A 27701-nucleotide genomic window follows, 5' to 3' on the forward strand; every position below is an offset into this window, starting at 1 on the left:
TTCACATGTATTCTGATTCATTTGACTACACTCATTATCCACTTTATTAGAAACACATACAGTATAAACCGTATGTTAATGCTCAAATTAAGCATATGAATGAAGAAATGTGTTCTTAGTGACCTTAACCATGGCATCAGTGCTACATGATGCTTTTTGGTGAAAAAAAAAAATAAGCAGAAGTCTAAAAAACTACCAGAAATATGTACATTTTATAGAAAATATTATGTTGCTAATCCATAACTTTCTTATGTTCTTACTGTGCTATATGGAAAATGGGAAAATCCCTTTAGCATTTCATAAACCAGCTAACTCTGGAGCCGCATTCCACTCTAAGCTGTGTTTTTGCCTGCCCGCCTTTGCTCCTGTCTACACATACCCACGTTAACGAATCAAAAAATATCCCTATATTTGGCTTCCCCATACCAGACCACTTGGGTGGAGTAATGCTTTCACACACACACACACACACACACACACACACACACACACACACACACACGAGAGCAGGAAAGAAAAAGAGAGGGGAGAGGGAGGGAGAAAGAAAGGGGGCAGAAGCAGTGGGAGGGAGAGAGACAAAGTGGGAGGGGAAAGAAGGAAATTTGTTAAAAGGGTGTCCCAGAGCATTTGAGTGTTTGTGTCCCTGTACTCCTGCTGCACAGATCCTGGATAGCACAGGGTAAGAGCTGACAAGTGTGGTATTTCTCAGGAAAACAAGAGAAAGTGTTCAAACAAGAGGAGGTAACCCAAGGTAAATTCCAGGCCACACTCAAGGACACATAAAAATCTCTTTAACTGTTCCATTCTGTTATCTGCAGTTTTACTTTTATCATGGAAGTGCTAGAATTCCCCAGCCTGCAGCTAGACAGTGAGCAGCAAAAGACCCTAACTGAAGTATCCGATGATGAGCTCAACCTTCCTCCTTCTGAGGATGAGGAAGACGCAATCACGGAGGCCAAATCGAAGGAAGTTGTGGAGAAAGAAGAGGCAGAGGAAGGAGACACAGGCAATGGGCAGATGAATGGGGTGATGATTCTGACTTTGCTGGATAAGATCATCGGTAGAGTGGACCAGATCCAGCAGACACAGGTCGGCTTGGAGGCTCGGCAACAAGAGATGGAGCGCTCAGTCACTGGGATTGAGGGGGAGCTCACCAAGTTGACCAAGAGTCACTCTACCACAGCCAACTCGGTGAACAAGATGCTAGAGAAAGTGCGCAAAGTGAGTGTGAATGTGAAGACAGTACGCAGTAACCTGGAGAAGCAGGGCAGCCAGATAAAGCGGCTGGAGAGCAATGAGAATGAGCTTCTCAAGAGGAGAAACTTTAAAGTCATGATTTACCAGGTAAGAATTATGAAGGAATTGGAATTGTATGTGTGCATACACAAATCTGTCTTTAGGTGTGATTCTCGATAAGGTGAGGAGCAAAATATAACTATATAAAATAATTTTATCAATATACTTCAATACCTTGTCTGTTTGCTGTTATCTGTAAAAATATGAGAATATATCATAAATGTGGAAATCCTTAGATATGAAGTTTGTCATGTGAGAAACATTCTGATCCTCCTGACCATTCCTTGTACCACACCCATTTTAGAAACAAACCCCCAAATGTACACTGGGAACATGACTCATTTGATACACTGATACACTTTGTTCAGATTTATGACATAACAACAACAACATTTTTTATTAGAAAGCAAAGAGAATGTGCCTTGTGTTATTAAGTCTTGGGAAATACCAAGGGTGATTTGAAAAGTATGGGGGCTGAAGTTGCTCGAAACAGTTAATGTAGAGAGGAAAGCTGATCTAGGAGAACAGAAAGAAAAACACAAGGAACAAAGTGAACAAAAGTTAAAAGCTAAGGTAGAGTAAGGGAGAAAAAGACAAAAGAGTTTACATTGAAGTGACAGCTGGCTTGGTTTGCTCAATGTCTGTAGCTAGAATATGAATGCTGTAATGTGTAATAGCTTACAGATTTGCACAGTGACACAAGAATATTCAGAGTTTCCACATACTGACTCACACAGTGAAAGGAGGGGAATAACAGCGTAATAGAAGTGGGACAGCAGTAAACCCTCATTTTTACATAGCTTTGTTTTCCACAACTCTCATTTAATAACCAAACTGGATCTATACCTAATTTAAGACTATGAATGTAAGCATATGGTATTACTTAGACAAGAAGAAACGCTTTCTGGAAGAAAATAGAAGCTGAATTGGAGAGCGCTTTGGGAGGGTTGCATGGTTTTTTCCAGGATCAAATGGTTCCTCTCTGGCACAATTAAATAATACCAATCAATTTATTGTATAGTGAATATTGGTGGTGAAACTACAGAAATTATGTGCATCTTATATTGAGTTAAATTAATATATAATGTAGAATTTGGCAGTTGTGTCCTTTGTAACTAGTATTTTATGTTCACCCATGATAAAGTTTGTTATTTAAGTAAAGATAATTTATCACATAATTGAGTTCTTCCTGAAATAGTAGCAAACTAAATCATATATTCAAGCACTAGTACTATTATTTACTCATAGCTACAAATAATACTTTTCCAATATATAGCAAGTGTATATTACACAACTCTAACGGCACAGGCAACGTGATTTTACCCAAATATAATAATTTATTATATGAAAAAAATTTAATAGATCTGAAAGCTTAAGGGAGAGAGAGAAGGGTGGGGGGTGGAGATGGTATTAGGGCTTGGTCATTTAATGAAGCACATATTTACCAGACGGATCCATTCCTTAGGCATCCTCCCTTCTCTCCCTTCTGGTCTCGTACCCCACCTACAAACAGATAGACTTGACCTCAATGGCATCCATTCTTTATCTTTAACATAATTTTTATGAAGTCACTTTTCCTTTTATATACTCCTTATCAGTGTTATCTTTACAAATAAAATGCACTTCATGTTTGACCATATCATTTATGATACTCCTACTGCTTTGGGAGCAGCTATCATTCTCAAACTTGACTAGGATTGATCTGCTGTTTCAGTTTGAGTCTGTTGTAAAAACAAATGAAGAGGCTGACATCTTGGCTCCCATAAGCACAAGCAGATATGCACACACACACACACACACACACACACACACACACACACACACACACACACACACACTTATAGGAAGGAAAAGACGCACAGCTATAAATATATTTGGATACTTGTATGATTGGTAGGGTGAAAGAACTGAAAGTCTTGTTTTCCTTTGTGGTTTATTTTCTGTGTTTGATCCAGGGCTACGAGCCAATCCTGATAGCTCATAAAGCAGCAGCACTCAGTGAAAACCTTGCTGCTCTGTTTAGACTTGGTTTATGGGACCATACAAGGCTTTTACTTGGCACTGCTCACTGCTTCTTCTTTTTTCCAACCATTTTGTATGTACACCTCCTTCCATTCCCTGCTTTTCCTATTTACAGCGATGGCTCAAGATTTTCTAGCCTGTTATTGCTAGAGTTTAATTTTAGCAGATAGAAGATACACTTATCAGATATAGTCTTCCTTAGTTTGTCCAGACTTCTTTCTTTATACTTGTCTTTAATGATTTATCATAGAAACCTATCTAAGCTTTAGCGTTTATCATTGTCTAGACTAGATAGATGTGGGGGGTTTTCTTACTCTGACAACTCTAACGTGCAAATTTCATGCAAAAATAGTTCTATGTTACCCCTCCTGCCAGGGGTTGTATCACTCAATCACCCTGCATGCCAGATCTTAGAAAAAGTCACAATATGACATGCAATAAATAACACTGTCATGAAACATTTAGCATATAAAGCTATCCATTTAGTAGTTTGTAGCCACCTGTTTTCAAAGCTGGTTATAGCTCCTATCATTTCTTCCTCTGTGGTGAGTGTTTTTCTAGTGCTATATATATTTTTTTGTTTTCCCTGTTTCTAAACAATACTGTTATTCAATGCAGTTTTTGTCATTTTGTCTTAACTTTATAGTTAACTTTAATTTACTGTATGTTGAGGCCCAGTAGCACTACTTAGCCTCATCTTAAGAGTTTTCCATGTGTAGTTTACTGACCAGCAGGTCTGTTGATAAGAGCTACTCATGGGATTGAATATGTTTCCATCATTGTACACTGAACTGTTCACTTCTGGGCATACCATGTTATCTAGATTGCTAGACTGGTGAGGAATAATACTTACGTTTTTAAGTCTGTCCCATTGAAGTGTGCATATATACAGGGTTATACAGTTACTATCAGTGCAATTTTCATACATCGTGGAGCTAACTCAGATGGGTCTGGATTTTCCTCTACTATACTACAGTTTAATGTGATTTAGCAGGATAAGCTAGTAGCCAGTATAATAGATCACCATCAGCTCAACAAGACCCACAATGCTTCTGTTGATGCCAGTATCTTCTTGCTGGTTGTCTTAGCAAATGAAAAATTTTAATGCTACTGTAGCAATGGAATGATCCTATAGTGGTGATATAAAATATCTCTCTGTGGGGGATCTGCTTGACAGAGGGACAACCTCAGAGTTCCGAACAAAGTGACTTGATCAACATACTTCCTTCCTTCAAAAGAATGGTGGTTCATGTAGTTACTGCTGTCCAACCAGATTACTGGCCATGTTTGTTAATCATGCATTGTTCCATGTTTCCATATGCCTAGATCACATCCCCTTGTTTTTGAAGCCTGTTTTTGTTGTATTATATTAATATTAATAGCTGTTGGTTAAGTTTTTTTGTTTGGTTGGTTGGATTTTTTCCTCTTTTACTTCTATTGAACAACTTTTCTATTGAATAACTTTGGAACATGAGGAATATTTCAGTACAAAATAAAAAAAGGTGAAAAAGGATGTTTTAAGTAAACAGTTTAGGTATTTTCAAAATTATGGATTTAATTTTTTTTTTTTGGTTCCATGTTAAGTTGAGAATAGTAGGTGCACACACACACACACACACACACACACACACACACACACACACACACACACACTAACATTCCACATAGTTATAAATCTATCTAAAACACCACCCTCTCTCGTCTCTCATTGTTATTGGAAAGTATAACTCAACAGCACCATGGTAACAGTGACTGTGGCTAGAAGCAGAATCTTAAATCACAGGGCAGGATCAAGAGATGCCACAGTATCTGTTTAATGCTATTAATGTATTTATATGTATTCAAATTTAATCTTAAAAACTTTTCTAATGTTTTAATTAAATATTAAAAATGCACAGTGACAACATCAGATTGTCAGCATAGTGTGTGTATTCTGACTCTGACCAGACTTCAGCCTCAGTTACACCACTCTAGTTTATAATTGTTCCCAACTAGGGGCATTGTCATATTGAAAGACGATTGTAAAACCTTCCAGTGAAAGGAAATCTTAATGCTACTGCATACAAAGAGATTCTTTACAATAGTCTGTTTCCATTTTTTTTGTGGCAACAGTTTGGGGAAGGCTTACATGGGTGTGATGCTGTAGTTTTTTATACTTTTGACCATGCATTGTTTCTTATTTGTGTTTGTACATGGCTACAATATTTCTAATGAATTTAGTTCTATTAACCATGGTCAGATTGTAATAAATGTAGTAACACTATAAAGGCATCTTGCATGTGCACATTTAATGTAAAATGGCTATAAAAATTCTACACGCCAGTAGAATTTTTTTAGTATTCACCAGTATTTGTTTTAGAAAAAAATTAAAAAATCCATTCAAAAATCCATGAGAAAGATCCATCAAATTTAAGGGCATGTCCTGTGTACATCCCTATTTGTATCTGTATTTGTACAGGTTTAAAAAACATTATTTTTATTTTTCTGAATAATGTATTTATATTTGCTTAAATCCCATGATCATATGGTGATCATTACAAAACTAATTAATAGTCATCTTTTTCCACACAATAATAATGTCTATTGATAATAACTTTTAATAAATGTTTTAAAAGTTTTTTGTTTTCTTAAACCTTCTCTCTCGCCCACCCTGAGACACATTTTTTCTTCTCTGGCTTGATTGGATTATAATAACTAAGGAGGAATCCCTTCCCTACCCCAAATGTTGCGTATACAGAGAATCACACACACATACACACACACGCACAAAGAAAGAAAGAGGGGGATTCCTTCCAACAGCACCATGGCTGGTTGCAGTTAAACAGATGTAAAAGAACTCTGCATATGTGGCTAAAGAGAGGGCTCTCTGTTAGCCAGTGGAAACCTTCCAGTGTCTACACACACTCACCAAATAAAGTAGTTAGTAAAGTATTTTTTCTTTCACTTACTCACTCACAAACACAAAATTCAACTGCCCTATCACAATCATAATCTATATTTTGTTGTGTTTCTGATTCTATTCCATTCATTCAAGGCTCATATAAAGTAAAGTTGTCTGTTGCATATGTTTATACAAGCTTTCTGAAACTGAGTTTCTATTTCACTCCTTATTACAGCCACTCTATAAGCTTCAAACTATTTTGCCAGGTTGTGGTGGATGAAGCACCCCCAGCTACCCAGTCAATAAGGCATGGAAAGACAGAATGAGTCTCTGATTGATGCAGGTTCACATTTATGACAAATGGCTAAAATGTACACTAGAGTGCACATGAGTATTGACTTCATGTTGAGCTTTTGTCATGCATATTGTCTATGGCTATGATAGAATCTTCATCCAACTACATTTTACAGATAACAGCGAAACCTAAATGCCAAGGAGTATACTGTAACACAAAGTGACCACAGAGTCTCACACATTCTCACTCACCTGATTATTGATCACACACTCCTGGATTCCAGTATGTGCACTGTGTCCTGTGTGGCAGTTCATAACAAAGCAAGTCTATGTTTTTATATACATGGTGACAGTTGTAAACAATATGGCTGCCATTGACATGTGTCCCTGGAGGGAATGTATTTGATTGTTTGAAATTTGAAAATACTTTATTTTTAAATGAATTGTTTCAATAAAATGACAACAGAATTATTGTTAATTGAAGTATTTTTAAAACAATTTTCTCTAATTAACAGCATATTTACCACAATTGAAATTATCATTGGAAACAATCCGATTTGTTTTTTGTTTTTTTGAAAAAGGCGCTGCATATATAAATTATATCTACTATATAGTATAGAAATATAAATTGCTGATTGGATGAAATTTTTATTTTAATGACTTATACATCTTTGCCTAAAAAACTATGTGCCTCACCACCCCACCCCTTAGGTCCTGAGCTCTCAGGACCAAGTTTGTTTATTTTCCTGTCTGTGAAGTGGAACAAAGAAACATTAATGAGAGGGGTGGGACTTTGATTTCTGAGAGGAGGAGGTGATTTCCTGATTTCCTGTTACATGTTTTCCATGTTCCTGTCTTTCCATTTCAGTTTTCTTGATAGAATACTGTTTATATAGGAAGATTTAATTTGAAGCTTATGGAAATGGTAGTTCATAGAATGGCTCATTAATTTTACATCATGTACACATTCTGTATTCAAAATCTATAAGGCATAGTGATCATAGTGAAGTAAGGGAGGCAAGTAAGCTAATAATTGGGCAACTCGTTATTTGTATTACGGATTTTTCTTTTTTCATTTAAGCATACATGAGATTACAAGAGGTTGTTATAATGAAATCGGTGGACTGAAGAAATGGTCAGATACTGAGGAATGGCATGCACAAGACTTAAATATACCCATTGAGCAAAAAGAAGTGTGAGAATATCCAGGCATTTTTGAGTAGCTTTGGGTGCATCAATTTCTACTTAACGAAAACTACTTTAGTGAAGGATGTGACAATGGGAACAGAGGAAGCATTTTATAATATGGTAAAGGACAATGAAGACATTTTATTACATCGTAAAGGAAGAAAAACAATGCATACATGCTTGTGCTATTTCAGACAATGTGGTGTACAGCAGAAGACACAAGTGGAAAAACAGTTGCTTCACAAGGCAAGGCTGTATGCTGCGTATAGGACCTAGAGGCTTCCATGAATGGAATGCAAAGAATGAGAGTAGGGAGAAAGCTTGGGAGGGACAGATGTGGATAGAGAAGAGAAGAGAAATCAAATAAAATTAAAAAAAGACAACAAGAAAGACAGCTCATCTGTAACTTAAACACAATTCCCAGCTGTGTCCCCATCTATGTGTGTCTGTGTGTGTGTGTGTGTGTGTGTGTGTGTGTGTGTGTGTGTGTGTGTAATCGTTATCACATGCAAGGCAAGCCTTGAACAATAGGACCATTAAGAAGAAAAAATAGAAATAAGACATTTAATTTTTGGCAGCACTTGCTCAAGGACATATCCTGTTACATGCTTTAAGAAAAGCCTCTGTCCTGAGAAGGGGAACATGACAGTATAACATAGCTGAGGTAGAGAATGAGAACATGTAGGGATATGCATGCTGTAATTCAGCATTGCTACAATTCAACAGTACTAAATCTTCTGAAGGAAAAACGACACAACACGACAAAAGGGCACGATATTTGTGCACAATATGGCCTAATATGGCCTAATGCTGAAACTGTCAAACTCTTGACCCTGATAACTGTACAAAAATCACAAAAAGATCACAGAAATCTGACATGATTTAATTGTGTTTAATTATTTAAAATAAAAAATAAATAAACAAAAATATCCCTCAGCCATACTTCACATACTAACGGGGATCTCCATTAGTTGGTACTGAAAAGAATTTAAGTGAAAGCTCCATACATTTCCATACCTGTATCTATGTATATATTTAATAAGTCTGTTTTTATGTTATTAAACATTATTAAATATTAAATATTTATATATATATTACAACCTGATTATGAACCTGGTTATGAATATTTCCCTGGTCTTAAGATTTTGTTCAGGAGTGTATTCCATACATAAATATTAAGAATATTAAGATTAAAAACATATAGTCTGTTAAAGAAAATCTGTCTTTTTGTTTATTTTCCTTACCCAAGGTTAATGTGTAAAACCTATAGAAAAACTCCATACAGACAATTTGTTTTGTTCGGTCTATAGCATCTTAACAAATCTCTTTGTGCTTCTATAGGATGATGTGAAACTTGCTTCAAAGACCACAGTGGCAAAGTCCTTGAAAGTGCACCAGCCAGCAGAGGGTGACATTGAGCTTAAAGGCATTGTAGAGGAGGGTGAAGAGGCTGGAGGAGAGAAGGCTCATCTGGAGCTGTCATCTGATGAAGAAGAAGTAGAAATTGAGGAGACTATTGAAGAGACCCGAGCGGAACGCATCAAACGCAGCAGCCTTCAACGGGTCCAAAATATCAAAACAGCCTTTTCCAAGGAGAAGATGGAGAAAACCAAGCAAAAGACAAAGGAGAACCTTGAGAAAACAAAGCAAAAGACCAAAGAGAACTTGGAGAAGACACGGATGAAGACCAAAGAAAACCTGGAAAAAACTAAGCAAAAGACCAAAGAGAACTTGGAGAAGACCAGGCAGAAGACACGGGAGAATCTAGAAAAGACACGCCACAACATTGAGAAGAAAATGGGCAAGCTCAGCACTCGTATGGCTGTCAATCCTGAGCATAAAGAGAAGATGAAATCCTCACAGAAGAAGATGGTGAAGTCTTTCACACCTGATCACACTATATATGCTCGGTCTAAAACTGCCGTTTACAAGGTACCACCATTCACCTTTCATGTGAAGAAAATCCGTGAAGGGGAAATAGAAATCCAAGGCACAGAAATGGTGGAAGTGGGTGGAGAAACAGAGGAGGTAGAGAATGGAGTAGTGGAGGGAGGAGAAGAAGAAGAGATGGAGATGGAGGGAGAAGAGATGGAAGAGATGGAGGAGAGTGCTGAGATGCTGGAGACAGGAGAGGATTCAGAGCTGGTGATTGCAGAGAAGGATCATGATAGAGATAGTGATTAGATGAGTGTGTGTCTGTGTGTGTGAGAGAGTATGTGTGTTCATGATGATGATGTGTGCATTAATGGCAGAAAAGATGAGTCTCATTGCAAATGGATGTTGACAGTTTAAGGTTTGGTATATATACTAGATGATTGCTCAGCTAATTTGCAGCAGGTATAGGGTAATCAAAAGATGTTTTAAAAAGATATCAAAAGATAATGACAATTCATTAATAGGTTAATTAATATACTAACACACCTACCTACGTACAGTTAATGTAGTCAGCAAACAGTTTGACATAATCTAGTCAAACACAAACATGTTTCATTTAAGCATGAGAAGAAAAAAAAATCCTTTAATATTTTTCCATGTACTCAAATCCGAATTTATTTTTTTTTTATATTTTTTTCTTTATTTTTGGAGGCACAGTTACTGGATTCTGTTGTTACACTGAAATTTTATTTTGTTAATCTATATCAATCTACAACTCACATTAATGATTTTAACCACCAGCCCGATGTGGCTGCTTTGCACCTTTCTATACAGTAGCAACCATCACCACAGCACTACAACCTCATATTAACAAAAACTCCACAAGCACAATAATATGTAATGTTCTTAGAAAAAGACATTTTGTTGGTCTTGGTGTCTATACCTATCTGGTGCTATAACAGAAACTGACATTAAAAATATTTTACAAAGGGTTAGATGAGGACTAAATAATATTAATTTTATAAAAAAGACATTCCTTTATTCAGTGTTGGATTCATGCATAAAACAATAAAGTAAAATATAACTATTACCAAACTGTAGTAGTATGAATAGTATTTCTTTTTTTTTTAATACATCACTGCTGTCAATATACAATAGTAGTTAGTCTCTGTCCCAATCATGCAGACAATATGCCCTTCTTTCAATCCATATTTAGATAGGTATGAAGCCTTCCATGAGCTGCGTCTTGGGTATTGGAACAGAAACAAAATGTGCATATATCCAGGATTGTGATTTATTTTGCTGCATTATAGAGAGCATGTGTAATCTTCTTCTTTGAAAGCATCACCAATACATTTTTCTTTTTTATTGCTCATATATTTCAGATTATATTTAGGCACCAGTCATCCTTCTCAGTCGCCAAGTACCATATCTACACTTTAATATTTTACATGTGCACATTTTAGTTTGTTTTAGTCTTATTTTGCTTTGCAACTGATCTGTATGTATCTAATAATGTCTCACTGTGTACTAATATGTTAATAAAAGCTGACTTATACACATCCAGTATTGTTCAGTTTTAGTGAAAGCCAAATGATATAATTTTTTTCTATTGTTTCATAGTGTAGATGAAACTATAGTATTATGAATTAAAATGCATGAAGTTTGGAGGGGTTCCACATCGTTAAATTAAATTTTGACTAATTAACACATTCCCAGCAGCAACCCATCAACGAGTTCCAGGATTTTCATGCCACAGACATAATTAGGGTTGTGCACTAAGTACACTAATAACTTTTCCTTTTAAATCATGTGGATGACCGGGTGCTTACATTGCTTACATTGGGAAGATATGGCACCAGGAAGCACTATGGGAAAAAAAAGTCAAGACAGTTTAATGCTCTGGGCAATGTTCTGCTGGGAAATATTAGGTCCTGCATTCATGTGGATATTATTTTGACATAAAATCTACCTAAACTTTGCTGCAAATGCTACACCCTTCATGGCAAAGGTATTTTGTAATGTTATTGGCCTCTTTCAGAAGCCTAACGTATCCTACCACACTGCAAAAATTGTTCAGGAAAGGCTTAAGGAGCATGGCAGATATCAAGGTGTTGATTTGGTCTCCAATTCCCCCAAGCTCAATACATTTGAGTACTGTTGTATGTGCTGGACAAACAGATGCAATAAATGGAGTCATCACCTCCTGGAGGCAACACTACAACTAACAGTGTGGTCACCCTGCCAAGGATTGATCTGCATGGTCAGCCAGTGTCTCATTGGATTGTTGTGGATGGAGCCGCCCGGAGACTGTCATGCCTTCTTTGAACCAATGTTGTGTCGGTTGTGTAAAGAATCTACTGTTAAGTCCTTAGCGGCAGATACCACAGCAAACCTTCACAGATTTTGTTGAGTTCATGCATCAACATTTATATAATTTAGCTGATGTGTTGTAGACTCTATCAAACAACAAAGAACCCAGCTGAAGCAACTCAGAACTCAGCACAAGAGAACAGTGTACTAAGAGAACAGTACTAATGGTGAAGTGTGAAGAACTTGGGGAGGTTGAAAAGACATGCAAATTCATTTTGTATTAGTTGCAGGGGTCAGATCATGTACAGTGGCAGTTATTGCCAGATAATGTAGAACTCTACCTTAGTACCTATGATCGTATAGACTGTACTGAGCTTATTACATGACTATTATTATATAATCAAAAAGAATATTATTTAGACAAATTGAATACTGTTTACCTTTTCTCTTTTTGACCTGATAAGGATAGCTTATATTTTAATTCTGGTTCTTCTTAAATTTTCTTCCTTGTGCTATTTTGTGGAGTACTTCCTTGCCTCCGACACGTCTGGTTTAAAGATGTTTATTGTTCACTGTTCAAATAAAAGTGAATATTCATTCATTAATATTATTGCTCTATATAATAAATAAATTATGATTTATGTTAAAACTGCATCTGATTGTAAGTTGGAAGTTTGCAAAATATACTATTAATTGAAAACAACCTTGCTAAAATACAGTATGTTCATTAAGTACACACAGTGCTTTCCTTATGAAGCACTCTTCATAATCTGATTAGCTCTGTAAAGCTTCTGTTCTTTTCCTCACAGGCAAGCAGGCAAACAACAGCCTAATCAATTACACCAGCCTGTGTGAGAGAATTACAGCCATTAAGAGAACAATTCCAGTATTATTCATTGCTTGGTTACATTGCTTAAACCAGTGTTAAATGGGCTGGACCAAAGTCAATACCAGACCAATAAAACTTCCTCTTAAATCCTCATAAATTATTTAATTTATCTTTGGTCACTTATCTGTATAAGTTGTGACTGCATGATTGTGAATTTCCCTCTGTGATTAATAAAGTGATCTACAGTATTAATTTATCTATCTAATTTACACAGCTGGAGATAAAAGGACCAGCTTTATTTTAACCTTTTAATTCAATTATGGTTGACAAGACAATTTTAAGTTAAAACATGGATTTTAGATGAGTTCCTGGTAGGCCTGGATTAGAATCATATCAGGCTAGTTTTGGCCCACAGCCATAATGCTTCACACCCCTGGGTAGATATATAGGATATATAGTAGTAGAGACAGAGGGGGTGGTACATGCAGATAAAGATTACAAACAGATTAGCTTAGGGTCATGGATAAAGCCTTTTACAGGACAAGAAGCAACATCCAGCATTAAACTAAGACAAGAGCAGAATCATGCAATGAGGTGAGCGTGGTAGAAACAGAGGCAAATAAATGGATGGAACTTCAGAAAAGACAAAAGAATTAGCATTTATTTAAAAGAGTGATGACTTAAAAGAGTTATTGAGAATAGACAGTGTGATGGATAAAAAAAATATTTTATTGCTCTGATCATCATCATCACCACTATTTTTTGAAACTGCATTTAAAGTAAGTATAAAATGTAATGGTTCTTTATCTACTGTTTTCTATTGTCATCTTTCAAGTGCTTCATTCTCCTGCCTTGCTTTGACATTGGTCTTGTTGGAGAGGTATCCAAACATAAATTAAATTAATAAATGGTTTTTAATGTTGACTTATTTCTTAAATGATTAAGGAAAATATGAAAATGATTAAATGCAAGTGGGGTATAAAACTAGTGCTTCAGACAGAGATATAGGATTATAGATTAATAGTGGAAGACAAATATTCGCTCTTCTTAAGGGAGCTACAGTACTTCGTCAATCCTGATGTCCTACCACTGGTTGGAGTCTCGTCGCCAGGTGGTCACCCTTCCAGGGATTGATCTGCATGGTCAGCCATTGTCTCATGGGATTGTTGTGGATGGTGCTGCTTGGAGATTGTCATGCCTTCTTTGTATGGTCTGGTCTTTATCAGCAATCAGGTCTTTTCTAATCTCAGAGTTTGCAATGATCCATTAGTTAATCAGGAGCTCTTGGTCGCACAATTATGAACTGTTGTAGAAAGGACATCGGATAAGCTGTAGAAAATGAGTCAGTGAGAGTGAGTGAGTATAGAAAGTGTATTTTACTGTACATTTACATTATTTACTGTCCAGTGTCGCCAAAATGAGGATGAGGTTCCATTCTGAGTCTGTTTCCTCTCAAGGTTTCTTCCTCATATCATCTCAGGTAGTTTTTCCCTTGCTGCCTTCGACTCCGACTCCGAGGGATAGATATATAGTATTTTAAATTTTAAGTTAATATTTTAACATTAGTTTTAAACTTTAATTGTATATATTCATTTATTTATTTTTATCTTTATTTTTTCTTCTCGTTGAAATATATTTATTTTATTTTTTTTTCTCTCTTCTGTTTCCATACTTCTGTAAAGCTGCTTTGAGACAATGGGAATTGTTAAAAGCGCTATACAAATAAATTTAATTGAAATTGAATTGAAATATTTGCAGGATCTCATGCATACATTGATGCTTTTAATCTAAAGTAAATACAAGCTCTGAGTGCTAAGACAAGCTGAACTAATTGAAATCATTACCAGTGAGATTTTTGTGTCTGTGTTTCAGAAGCTGCAGAAATCGAATAAACAAAACATGACTGTGTATGACAGTGAGAACCATTGAAGCAAGTGATAAGGAGCTGAAAGGATTATCAATGCCTGTCATGCAAGGTTTTTCTGTGATATATATTAATAAAATCATCTTTATGTTAACACCATTAAACTAAAAAATGATCATTTTTGTCTAACATTCAGAAGAATATGTGAGGTCCTCAAGAAGAACACTAAAAGTCCGGAAAAGTAAAGGTAAGGCCCATGAATCAATTAATTTTAGGATCTAAATCACTTTCTGTACTATGTAATCAATAAAATATATAACATAAAAAACTATAATTATAATTATAGAATAATTGAGATTGAGAGATTGAGATTATACTATACTTGTATAATCCAAAGCCTGGATTTAATAATTGAGATTTTTCATCTTTTATATTGCACCTCTTGCACATCTCAGACCTTCAATATGTGTCCAACGTATCACAGAAGCAGCTTGAGGACCAATATCTCTGTCTAAAGGAGGAGAGCGCACTCCTCAAACAACATGTTCATATGATAGAGCAGAAGCTATACAGGTCAAATATATACACAATCATTAAACACAAAAGTTGTGCAGTATATGTACTGTACACACACACACGAACACACACACACACCATTACAAGCCATACATACACTGTAGAGCCAAGCAGTTAATTTCTGTGTCTTTCTCTATAAGGTTCTCCACTAAATTGTCAAACCTGAGGAACAAACATTCTGGTTTGTCTGGGAGGGAAAATATTGGCAATAAAGACTCTATTGAGGAGCTGAAGGACCATGTAGTTACTCTGGAAAGCCAGAAGGAGGTGTTGGAGAGAAAACTTAACATGGCCAGAAAGCAGATCCCAGCTCTGTGTCAACAAGCTCACCAAAGTCCACAGATGGGTGAGAAGTGATTGCAGGGTATTCTGTTTTAAAAAAAATCTGATTTATGTTTTAAATTTGTTACTATCTGTATATAACGTCTGCTCTCTTAGTCCTTATATCATGTTCTTGAGTGGGTTTCCATAAAACACTGAAACTTATTGAGTAAAACGTACGAGCTTGTTGTGTGATTGTTTCCCAAAAGCATTTTTTCAGAGGTTTAATGAACCAGTTGTAAGCAGTAAAAAGCCAGGAGTTGATAGTCAGCTCACAGTGTAAATGTAAATTTGATCAGCGATTTGTGATTTTATTATAATAAGCAATGTATATCCCCATGCAGACAGTCATTCAAGTACAGGTTTGAAATGAACATATGATTGAAGATACAGATATTGCAAAGTGGCCAAGGCAATGGAAGAAATTATTATTTTCAGTCTCTTGATGGGGAGTCATTTAGATTGATAGCATTTATGGCCTTTTCCTGAGCAAAGGATTTCAAATTCAAATTTTATTTGTCACATACATAAACATACATAATATGACATGTAGTAAAATGTGTTTTACGACTGTTCCTTGTAGTGAGAAGAAATACAATAGAAATTAATATGTAAAATGTAAAATGTAGGTGCTTTGAAAAGGATAAATAAAGAGAGAAAATAAACAATAAACATAGATCTATGATTCTGGAGAATAAGGATAAATACAAAAGTAGGAATATAAACAGATCTGGACAATATGCAATGAATGGGAAGGAATGCGGATAAGTATGGTAAATATAATTTTAAATTTAATGTGTTATATACATGATAATGTGCAACGTTTTATATACATATATATCTATCTATTTTCTATTTTCCACAAACACTTTTATATTAAATTATAGTTTCATTTAAACAAATTACACAGGGCATAAAGAATACACAGAATAAACAAACAACGAAGCAAACAATACAAAAAGCAAATCCAACATGAGTAAATCCAAAATAAGAGAACAAGGTCAAACACAGAGAAACAGTACCAATGGAACAATGAAACAGCTTGGTAGAGTAGAAGAACTAACAATATTTGCATAGTACTAAAAGAGAAACTGGTATAAATACACTGGCAATTGCGCAACCCAGATAGAGCGGTTGGTACACCCGCACACATTGAGAGGGAGTAAAGCCTGTGGACGAGTGGATCAGAAAGTTCTGAGCTTATTCCCCCCAGGGTAGGATATTATTGCAGACAGGAACAAGCCTGTTTAAGCAGGCCTTAGATAGCGATTCAATTCCTGGTTTACATGCTCCACCTGGCAATTTGATTGGGGGTAGTACCCTGAGGTGAAGCTGACATTAATACCAAATTGATCGCAAAAGGCTTTCCATACACTTGCCGTGAACTGTGTCCCCGGTTGGAGAATACTGTATATCCTCCGGAAGGCCATATATCGGGAACATGTGTTTACATAGTTCTTTAGCTGTGTCCATGACCAAGTCCTCTGAGCGACACAAACCTGCAGCCTTTAGAGGAACGGTTCACCATAACCCGTAAAGTATTGCACCCACTGGAATTCGGGAGATCAGTGACAAAATCAAATGCTAGGTGAAACCAGGGCCATTGTGGTGTGGGAAGTGGTTCTAAAAGTCCAGCAGGCAAGTAACGGTGTGTTGGAGATTAGGCTCAGTCATTGACACATTGATAAATCCCAGTCATAGACATTGTCTTGATGACCTGGCCAAGTGTCAGCCACCAGAACGCACTTTGGACCACCCCTCAGATGGGTGACATGTGGATGCATTGCATTGGCTGTTGGCGGAGGGAAAGAGAGTTGAACATATTGTGGAGTGTATTCGGGGGCAGGAGTTTCAGTATAATTTTTTGTAAAGTGCCGGTAGAAGACACCTTCACCCATAATGCTCCATCCACTGTCATGCTTTGAAATAGGCCTTGGTGGATTGAGGTCTGATTATAGTCCAAATCCATGGATGCGGCATATTTACTCCCTATACTTCTATACTAACAGGTATTCAGTATGTTCATGCTCAATTGGAGAAGGACAAGATTCATACACTATATTGCCAATGGTTTTGGGATTTCTGCCTTTACATGCACATGAATTTTAATGACATCCCATTCTTAATCTGCAGGGTTTAACATGGAGTTGACCCACCCTTTGCAGCTATAACAGTTTCACTTTGTTATAATACCACAAACAGTTGACAATAGAATATTTAGCAGTGAGGAAATTTCATGAATGGACTTATTGTACAGGTGGAAACTGTACTTTCACTGAACTCCTGAGAGTGACTCATTCTTTCACAAATGTTTGTAGAAACAGTCTGCATACCTAGGTGCTTGATTTTACACACCTCTGGCCATGGAAGTGATTGGCACACCTGAATTCAATGGTTTGGCAGGGTGTCAAAGATTTTTGGAAATATAGTGTAGTATACTCTTGTCTCATGCACATACACACTCTCTCATCTCCACAGGCACTATACAACACTTTCAGGGTTTGGAATGCCACTTTACAACCCGAGTAATACATTCATCTTCCGTAATCGCTTTATCCTCGTTACTGTTACAGTAAACTGATTTTAATAATGTATTGTTTATCTGGATCAATTATATGTTTTAGGACAGGGTGTACAAGAGGGAGAAGCCACACAGACAACTCAAACTGTCCCAGCACACTATTCGCTCAGCTCCATGGATGATTACAAAAGACAGACTAAAAGACTGTATGTTAATATTTCTTTGATTAATGGTTGAGTACAGATGATATATATTTCAATCTCTGTAACTGTACTTAATGTACTTAATTACTTAGTTAGTTGTTTATTATGCTTTAATGGTATTTCTGATTGTGTAGTTTGCTTATTTTTAAGACAAAATAAGATACAGTTTAAAAAATAAAAAATAAAAATGTGTTTTGCATTTTGTCAGAATTTACAGGATTTTAATGAATGCCAAATTTCTTATGCAAACCCTTATTCTAAGAATTTATACAAAAATATATTCATATCACATGATGCTCAATGTGCACAATTTCAGTATACACATTTAATTGCATTTAAGTCAATTCTAACATACAGAGTCTAATCAAATTGAAATCTACCAAAAATCACAAACTATTCTGTAATGCTTGACCATTTCTTTTGATCCACATTTATGCAAATATGTGATTGTATAATTATACCCAAGAACAATGTACTTACTTACCAGAGCTTTGCTCTTCTCTTAGTTTTACAGAACCAGAGGCAGTGAGATTAACAGAGCTTGAACTGGCTATTCAATCCCTCAGAGAAACCTTTCAACTAAAGGAGAAAAAACTACAATACCCTATGGAAGAATCGAACAAACGGCAAGTTGATGAACTTAGGTAATGAAAAACTGTCTGTGGTAAACTAAAAGTAGTGGGAAAATAAGTATATGACACTTAGAAAATGCAAAAGTACATAAGTACTTGACACCTGACCATCCAGATGTGCCCTTATTTTCTGGACAAGGTTTTTCAATAGATTTTGGACCATGGCTTTGGGTTTTTATCTATTCAGCATCAGTGAGGTAATGCATAATGTCTGGTGAGGTGGCCTGAAGTTCATTAAACATTCCACTTCATCCAACATATGTTTAATGGGGTTAAGTTAAGGGCACAATTAGCGAACTATATCTTGTTTAGTACACAGCTGTTTGAGCCCCTTAGCTCCAGTGAAGGGAAATTATGATACTATAGCATTCAAAGACATTAAATACACCTCTGTTCTTCTAATATTGTGCCAGCAGTTAGGAGAAGGCCCATATGTACATATGATGATTAGGTGTCTACATATTTTTGGCCACACAGTACAAATTACAAATTATTAAAATTACTTTAAACGACTGCACATATACACTTGTACATAATCACAAGTACACCTAGGGAGCTAATTTTTTATCTGTTGATTGCAGACTTTCCATAAAAAATAATATAAATGTGATCAGGCTGCAGAAACAGCTGTCTAATGAAAGGACTGCTCTTTTGGTCATTAAGGAAAAGTTTACAGTTCTAAAACAGGTGGGCCTTTGGAAAAATGTAATGAGATCAATAACAGACTTTGCATCGATTAATCTCTTCAATCTATGTTGATGTTGTGGTATGTCTTTTTTTCTGCTTCATAAGGCTTATGAGACCCAGCTGGAAGAGGTGAGTTTTAAGAAGTTTTCCTTGTTGTGAATAATACCCATTATAATGAGTAATAAGAAATATAATAAGGGATATATAATAATTTGTTATAGCTGTTAGCCAGTTTATTATCAGAATGTGTGAGTTTTGTATGACACATAGAAACTGTTGGGGCTGCAACAAAACTGCAAACAAAATAAGCTTCATTACTGAGAGAGCAGACAATTTGAGACAGTCCAAAACAGCAAGTGCTGTTGAGCTGGCAATAAAAACTAGCATACTGCTGTGTATGTAGTCTATTTCTTACGGTATTTTTGGGTGTATGAGGATGTATATGTATAGAGGTGTATATGTGGTAGCTTAGTGGTTAAAGGCAGTCTCCGATTTTTAGAAATGCTTCAGAAAACTGAGTCGGGTCGAATAATAAACAAAAATCAAAACAAAAATCAAAACAAACGTGTAGCCAATGAGCGAAAAGGGGCGGGGCTTGTCAATATGCGGCGGAGAGAGTGTTCAGTGCGCATGTGTGACATTAGCAGAAAGCGGTTTTAACATTGACATGGAGGATAAAAACAAAGAAAGAAAGCGAAGGCTTACGATAAGGCAAGAAGTAGGACGTGTTAATATAGGATCAGCTTTCCAGCGCTGGAGAGAACTGAAGGAGCAGGAAGTTGGTCACATATTCACAGATTCAAGTTTCCCGAGTCAATAACTCCTGAGCTAAACGCTGTTACTACACAAATAACACCTCTTTTCTATCGTAGTAATGTAGAGACGCAGCTACAACCGCGTTTTGTGTAGTAACAGCGTTTAGCTCAGGAGTTCTATGTTATTGACTCTGGAAACTCGAATCTGTGAATATGCGGCCAACTTTACTTAAGACGCCGAGGCGCTTTTTTCCTTCTCGATAGGTGAGTAACGTTGGTTTTGCTTTGTTTCACACAACTAATATATGCCGTCCTTTGCATGATTATGCTTGTGTGTCATTTTTGCTTGTTTGTTTATCTGCAATCGTATTGCTCTTTCCTTCAGCTATGATAAAGACACATTTCTTTCCATTATTTGCCATTATCTTTCCATTATTTGTTGCGTATGTATGTGTGGGCGGAGCTATCAATACCCATTTGGGTTAGGGGCGTGTTTGTTTTGGTGATTTCAAATGTCAACATTGGCTTTCAAAAATCGGAGACCCTGCCTTTAAGGTGTTGGACTTCTGAGCTGAAAGTTTGTGAGTTTGTAAGTTTGTAATTTGGCAGCACTGGATAAGGGCATCTGCCAAATGCCATACATGCTGTTGATAATATAATGATAGGATCCATGAAGGATGCCAGATGATGTCCTGGTGATGTTGTTGGCTCATAGTGGGACCTGAGTACATAGAGCCGCGCTGCTGAGTACATCAGTCATGGAAAGGCACTGATGGTGATGAAGATAATAATATTAATAATAATAATATTGCCCAAAACTTTGACTAATTTTTCCCAGTAAAGCATCCCAACCCGATAATACAATTATGTTATAATTATGGTGATGGCCAGTCATTCTATTTCTACTATTCTACTAGACTATACCTTCACTCACTTAAGGAATGAGGCCTCAGACTACAAGAGATTAGGGAGAGAGTTAGTAGAATGCACAGGCATTCCACCACAAAGTGCAGTTTTAACAAAGTTTTACCTGAGTAAATTCTGATTAAGTCCTTCTACTGGACCAGATCTGGTGCTCTATTGTAATGAGGACACTATGTCTGAAACACCTTAATCTTTGCTATATTATCCATTTGCTGACACACCCATACATACTGTACTTGCCATCTGTATTTGCTATCAGTGTCTCACTGTCTCAAGGCTACCAGGACATCTTTCATGTGCCCATGTCAGATGTTCTGAAAAATTACTATGTATTCTAAATAAGCAGAGACTTGTACAGTGAATAGTTGGAAATTAATATGGTGTTGGAATAGGGCCTGAACATGGCAAAAAGAAGAGGGATAAATTTGTGAGACTCCAGTAGTGTGGAGAAGGCCACTGTTCACAGGAGTTTAGTGTAACGGGATGGGGTGACTGTTTGCATTGTGCGTGAAGGACAATGGACACTTCTGTAGCTGGTCACTAGCTCTTTATTCTTTGCACAAATGGGAAATTTCTGTTTATAAACATTTTGTGGCTTTCTCCATTAACTTTAGAATCTGTGAAAGTTAGCTCTGTGAGCTATGCGACAACCTCATCCCAGCTCATCTTAGTCTGAACTGAGAGAGAGGAGAATATGCCATTACCAGTAATGTACTGCAATTTCGGTAATGAAATAGTTGACAGAAAATTCTGTTTTTGGAAATTGAAGTGTTTACTGGGCCCTTAACCAAAATACAGCCAATGTTTTTGATGACCATTTACACACATATTTTTTTTGGATCATATTTGATACATGAGGCATTTTGATTTTGATTTGGAGTTTCTTTTTTTTCCAAACAGGAACCTTTTTTATGACCTTTTTATTTCACCTTGTGGAAGGCAATAAACTGTTGGTTTCTGTCTAACAAAGATGAACTTATAGATTATATATAAGATATATATAAATATATAGATCTATACCATACTGTATAGAATATGATAATCGTTTAATTGTGTTAATGAAAATTAACAATTGACAAAAGACAATTATTAGCAAAAAACAACGTTTGGTTCGATGTACAAAAATTACATAAAACATTAAATTAAATTTTAATTAAATAATTAAAACATTGTATTGGGCATTGTGGCAGGAATAATGCAGATTGCATCATGAAATGCAATACAGTAATGACTCAGCTAAATTACACCTGATTTATCATATTTGATACACATATTCTCAACACAAAAAAAAATTTGTGAAATCACTAAAATTCCTATATCAAATATGATACAATTGGCGTTATAGGGTTTAATTACAAGACTATACAATGAAATCAAACAGTTATTAATGAATATATTCAAAATAAAAGTAATGTAATACAATCATAAGGGAAAAGAAGATTTTGAATGAAATTAATAAATATGAAGTTACTGAAACCAGGCAGGAGGGCAAACACATATGAAAATTCAGTTTGAAACTGAGTTGCATTTGTATTCTGAAATAGAGAGTGTGGATTAAACAACACTTTTAAGTTTGTTTTAATTCTGGTCCCAGCTTCTCCCTCTCAGAAACCATCAGGACCACCTCTCTCAACAACATCCAAACATCCCAGCTCACCAAAACACTCTTTGCCCATAACCCTCCAGATCTGCTCCTTTAATTATGAAAAACTATTCATATTCACTATTCAAGTAAATTCCCAAACAGTAATTGGAAGTCTGTTCCACAACTGCACGGCTTTGTAATAGAACTTTCTGCCCCATGCTGCAACCTTTACTACTTGAGTTAACGTATAACTTGCAAATTTTGATCGAAGTAGACCTGATGGATCATAAAAAATGTTCAAAGCACTTGACCATTTAATGCTATATAGGTCAGTGTTACAGTATGTCCCTTTTAGTGTGTCTGTCTTTTTATTTATTTATTTTTCTTTCTTAGGCTCACCCCAGTGCTTGCTTTTGGCCTGAAGGGGTACGTTTTCATTTACATGAGTGAGGCAGCCATGCTTGCAGATAATACAGTTTCCAGCTAGTTTTTAAACGAGATGCAGGAGAGAACATGCATTAGTCCTCTCGAGTAACAGCTTTGGTTACTGTGATTATTGCTGTTGTCTTGTTATTGTTCCAGTTGCCCATCCTTACCCTTTTGTTGATTTGTCGATCATTATTTGTACTGTTCCATGACCGACTGGTATATGTCAGTGTTCATCATAATACTTTTATGAATCCATTTCAGATTTTTTAATAGAGGCACATAATGACAACTGTTGTCCTCCCGGGACAAAAAACCCAGTATAACCCAATATGGTTTAACTGTTTACAACACATAACATGCATCAAACAATTCTGAGTTCTGCGTTTTAGCCAACTTCATTTCAGCTCATTAATACAAGCATTGCATTTGTTTATGGAATTATTGTCAATAGACCTCATTTACATGAAATGATGCCATGTTTTTGAGTAATTAAGCGGAAACTATTATGTTGGGTTATCACAGACTTGTATGAGTGGCAGTTTCTTATTATAATGGTATTTATTTTGCAAATATATGCCTTGCATTTGTTGCACCTAAGGCTTGATGTCACTTCTGCAGGGGCAGAATCGGTACTTCCTCTTTTAGGAGATCATTTGTATTCACCCCTTTTGCTATGAAGCTCCTAAAGTTCTGTTGCTACCAATTACCTCAAGAAGTCACATAATTAATTAAATTAAGTCCACCTGTCTGCAGTCTAAGTGTCACATCATCTCAGCTTACATAAATACCTGCTCTGAAAAGTCTACAACACCACTGAGCAAAAGGCAGCATCAAGCAAACAGCACAATGAAGAACAAGGAGCTCTTCAAACAGGTCAGGACCAAAATTGTAGAAAAGTATAAATCAGGGTTGAGTTACAAATAAATATTGAAAACTTTAAATATCCATTAAATCCACCAAAGCAAAGTGGAAGGAATGTGGCATCACGGTAAACCTGCCAAGAGTATGCCACCCAAGAAAACTCACAGACCGACCATGGATGGCATTAATTTGAAACGCATCCAAAAGACCAACAGTAAACCTGAAGGAGCTGGAGAGCTTCAACTGCAAAGATTGGAGTGTCTGTCCAAAGGACCACTATTAGCCGTACATGCCACAGAGTTGGGCTTTATGGAAGAGTGGCCAGAAGAAAGCCCTTGCTTAAAGAAGAAAACAAGAAAGAACGTCTTGAGTTTGCCAAAAGACGTGGGGAAATGTATGGAAGAAGTTAGTGTGATCAGGTGAGACTAAAATTTAACTTCATAAAAGAAAATGCCATGTCTGGATATTGTATGGTGGCAGTATCATGCTGTATGATTGTTTTTCATCAGCACTGGGAAACTGGTCAGAATTGAAAGTGTGATGGATGGTGCAAAATACAGAGCAATTTTTGAATAAAACTGAAGAAATGAGACTGGAAAAGACAATAGCCCTAAACACACTGCTAAAGCAAATCTCAAATGGTTTAGGGAGTAACATTTAAATGTGTTTTGATGGCCCAGTCAAAGCCCAGATCTCAATCCAATAGAGAATCTGTGGTCTGACTTAGACTGCTGTACACCAGTGAATCCCATCCAACGTAAAGGATTTGGAGCAGTTTCGCCTGGAAGAATGGGCAAAAATTCCAGTGGCTAGATGTGCTAAGCTCATACAGACACACCAAAGAGACTTGCAGCTGTAATTGCTACAAAATGTGGCTCTACCTTTGAATGGTGAATAGTTATGCACACCCACGTTTTCTGTTTTTTTGGCCTTATTTTTGTTTGCTTCTCATTAAAATATATTTTGCATCTTAGAAATTGCAAGTATGTTGTGTAAATCAAATCATTTGAAAATAAATCCATTTAAATTCCAGGTTGTAATGCAAAAAAATAGGAAAAAGCCAAAGGGGTGAGTATTTTGCAAGGCACTGTACAGTATTTGTAAAATAAGGGTGTAGTAATTTTTTTTATTGTTGAGGTGGTCGACTGTATTTGTTCTGGTTTCTACCCTGTTGGTTGTATGTGTGTGTTTAAAAAAAAAAAAAAACATTCAATGATTTAATGTATTCAATGATTGAGACTTAAAATCACTTTCGTACGTCGCTCTGGATAAGGGCATCTGCCAATACTGTAAATGTACATGGTTATAGTTTAGGGTGATTTGGGACTTTTTGTCTTTCCTGGAGCTTACAGCAGTATCCATCAGAATTGCTTACAGAATGCTCATCAGAAGCACTTTGTTTTTGGGACAGCATTACCCAAGTGCATATGTCTCAGTAAAAGCTAACTTGGATGAACATTGTGCCCTGTTTCTTTCCAGCAGCAATGCAGCTGGAACCTCAGGTTTGTTTTTCCTGATTGATCCCTTAAGGTCAGCTTTTCCTTAAGCAGTTCCTGGCCACAAGCATACATAAAGTTGTCACAGGTGATGGTTTGTCTCTGTAGACCTTCTGTCATGTAAAGAGACATTTTGACCTAATTTATTTTTTTTTGTCTTTCCATCAGCAGGTTTGCCACTGTATATTTTGCATTTACCAAGCCTAGCTGGTCCTGGCATTGAATTCTGCCCTATGATTTATGCCATATTTCCCTGGTTTACTAGGCATGTACTGTTTTAGGCACAGCAACTTCTGACCAGGATCAGATGCTCATCCATAGTCACAACAGTGCCCTGATTGTACAGCAGCAGGAGACACACCCACTTGTCCCATACTTCTCAAACATTTATCTTCAAGGGGTGCTGGGCTTGTGTCCTGGTCATCAAATATAATTACTCTTGAGATGATATGGAACATCTTGAGTGGCATAGTTGCATGAAAAATTAGGGATAGTTCAGTTGGGATGTGCCAAGTAAAATTCAGTGGTGAGGGTGGTGTCTCCTGTGTTTTACCCATGATCTTTCTTCTCTCCCTAGCTTCTGATGTACCCCAGGAACACGATTGTGTGCTGGCGGAATTCACACTTCTTCCCTTTTAACAAACAGGCTGTGCTGTAATAGTCTTTGTAACAATTCTTGTACTTGGGCTACGTGAATCTAGGTTTTTGAGTATGTCAGTATTTTGCCTAAGTAGATGAAAATGCACTTGTTCAGAAGGTCCCTGAAAATTTCATTGACAAATGACTGGAACAACGCTGCCATGTTAGTTAGTCTGTATGGCATTACACGGTATTTGTAGTGGCCGTGTAAAGTTATGAAAGCCACTTTCCACTCATCTTCCTCCCATGTTGGAAACAGGTTGTATTAGTTCCAAATCTGAGAATATCTGGACCTCCTGGAGTTGCTCTATGGCTAGTTGAGCTAGGGGTGTTTGATTGTGATCAGGTTTAGCACACAGTAATCTATGACGGTTGCAAACCACCATCCTTCTTTTCTGGGTGTGTTTCAGGGGTGGATATCTGTTCTTGGTTGGTGTGGTATTTGGCAGCAGATAAATACAGTAATCCCAGGGGCTGTGGGGAGGCAGTTTGGTGGTGCATTCTTTACTGAAAGCCTCCTATAGGTCCTGGTATTCCTTGGGACCAATCATTGGTTTTGTGGTGTCTGGGCTTTCAACCATGGTAGTATGGAAGTGTAACTGAAAGGCATGCTTGGGGCAGTGGTGTTGACCATATGGAGACCAGTGGGCAAGGAATTGTATCTCAATTAAATTAATTACAAATGACTGATTTTGTGTCTTAATGACAGTGTGTACTGTAAATTAGGCCTATTGATGGATTGTGGGAAATGTGTCAAAATATCATTACCTAATGAGAGACTACGTTGAAATAACAAGTAGTAAGTCGAAATAATGACATGGTAATTAGAAAAAAATTTTTAAAAGTATACAGCAAAATTAGGTTTACAAATTGTTACAGTAAAAAGACTTTACTGCTGAAGCTCATGCATTGCTCCCAACTCTACAAAACAACAACTGCCAATATATTAACAAAACTTGTTTAAAGGAAAAAGAACGAAATTTTATTTAATTGGATCTCAGGCCACATGGGATATTCTGTAATGAACAAGCAGGTGTTAAACAAATAAAGCTCTCTGAGAATTATAGACTCTCATTCCTCCATCAGACCTCAAAGGGCACAAAATCTAGATATAAACCAAACATGACGAATGGGACAATTGTATTAATAGTAGGTCATATGACGTTGATCCAATCATTAATGAAAGGTTTTTACGTGTTCTTTTTGAGAGTAGAGGTGACTACACTTTTTATACAAGATTTCGGTTAGGTCATTCTAAATGCATTTGTTTTTAATAAAAGGAGAATTGCAAACAACATGCAATTATTGCTCAAATCCTGTTTTTAAAGCACACTTTGTTGGATTGCACTGCCTTGAATGCCGCCACGACACCCATTTTTTTTTTTCTTTTCAGAAAGCTCTTTAACAGATGTTTTTAAAAATATTTCACAAGGAATGATTTTAAATTTATCTAATATTGCCTAGGAGAATTTTATATAATGTTTGTTTCTAATTTTGTCTTCACTTCTTT

General features: G+C 36.5%; 3 protein-coding genes across 3 annotated transcripts in view; all 3 read left to right on the forward strand.

Moving 5' to 3' along the window:
• Window positions 1-27701, forward strand: part of LOC132840435 (uncharacterized) — a 370465-nt gene that overhangs the window by 122706 nt on the left and 220058 nt on the right. The gene's annotated exons all lie outside the window — the stretch shown is intronic.
• cavin1b (caveolae associated protein 1b) lies at window positions 626-11118 on the forward strand. Its single transcript, XM_060861286.1, has 2 exons — window positions 626-1344; window positions 9023-11118. The coding sequence occupies exons 1-2, from the start codon at window positions 832-834 to the stop codon at window positions 9863-9865; spliced, it is 1356 nt and encodes a 451-aa protein (XP_060717269.1). The 5' UTR covers window positions 626-831; the 3' UTR covers window positions 9866-11118.
• The window catches only part of rpgrip1 (RPGR interacting protein 1), a 31043-nt gene continuing 16606 nt past the window's right edge, over window positions 13265-27701 (forward strand). The window contains exons 1-9 of the mRNA XM_060861652.1: window positions 13265-13477; window positions 14571-14674; window positions 14759-14809; window positions 15018-15135; window positions 15279-15484; window positions 18084-18186; window positions 18690-18827; window positions 19397-19502; window positions 19608-19631. Coding sequence (XP_060717635.1) covers window positions 14608-14674; window positions 14759-14809; window positions 15018-15135; window positions 15279-15484; window positions 18084-18186; window positions 18690-18827; window positions 19397-19502; window positions 19608-19631 — 813 coding nt within the window. The 5' untranslated portion in view covers window positions 13265-13477; window positions 14571-14607. The remainder of the gene's footprint in view (window positions 13478-14570; window positions 14675-14758; window positions 14810-15017; window positions 15136-15278; window positions 15485-18083; window positions 18187-18689; window positions 18828-19396; window positions 19503-19607; window positions 19632-27701) is intronic.

This window comes from Tachysurus vachellii, chromosome 25 (assembly GCF_030014155.1).
Source record: "Tachysurus vachellii isolate PV-2020 chromosome 25, HZAU_Pvac_v1, whole genome shotgun sequence".
Taxonomy (NCBI): domain Eukaryota; kingdom Metazoa; phylum Chordata; class Actinopteri; order Siluriformes; family Bagridae; genus Tachysurus; species Tachysurus vachellii.

Bases quoted from the DNA above. Each gene is read 5' to 3' on its own strand.
- cavin1b (XM_060861286.1), top strand. From the start codon at position 832: ATGGAAGTGCTAGAATTCCCCAGCCTGCAGCTAGACAGTGAGCAGCAA. The intron at 1,345-9,022 runs GTAAGAATTATG...GTGCTTCTATAG, and splicing joins TTAAAGTCATGATTTACCAG to GATGATGTGAAACTTGCTTC.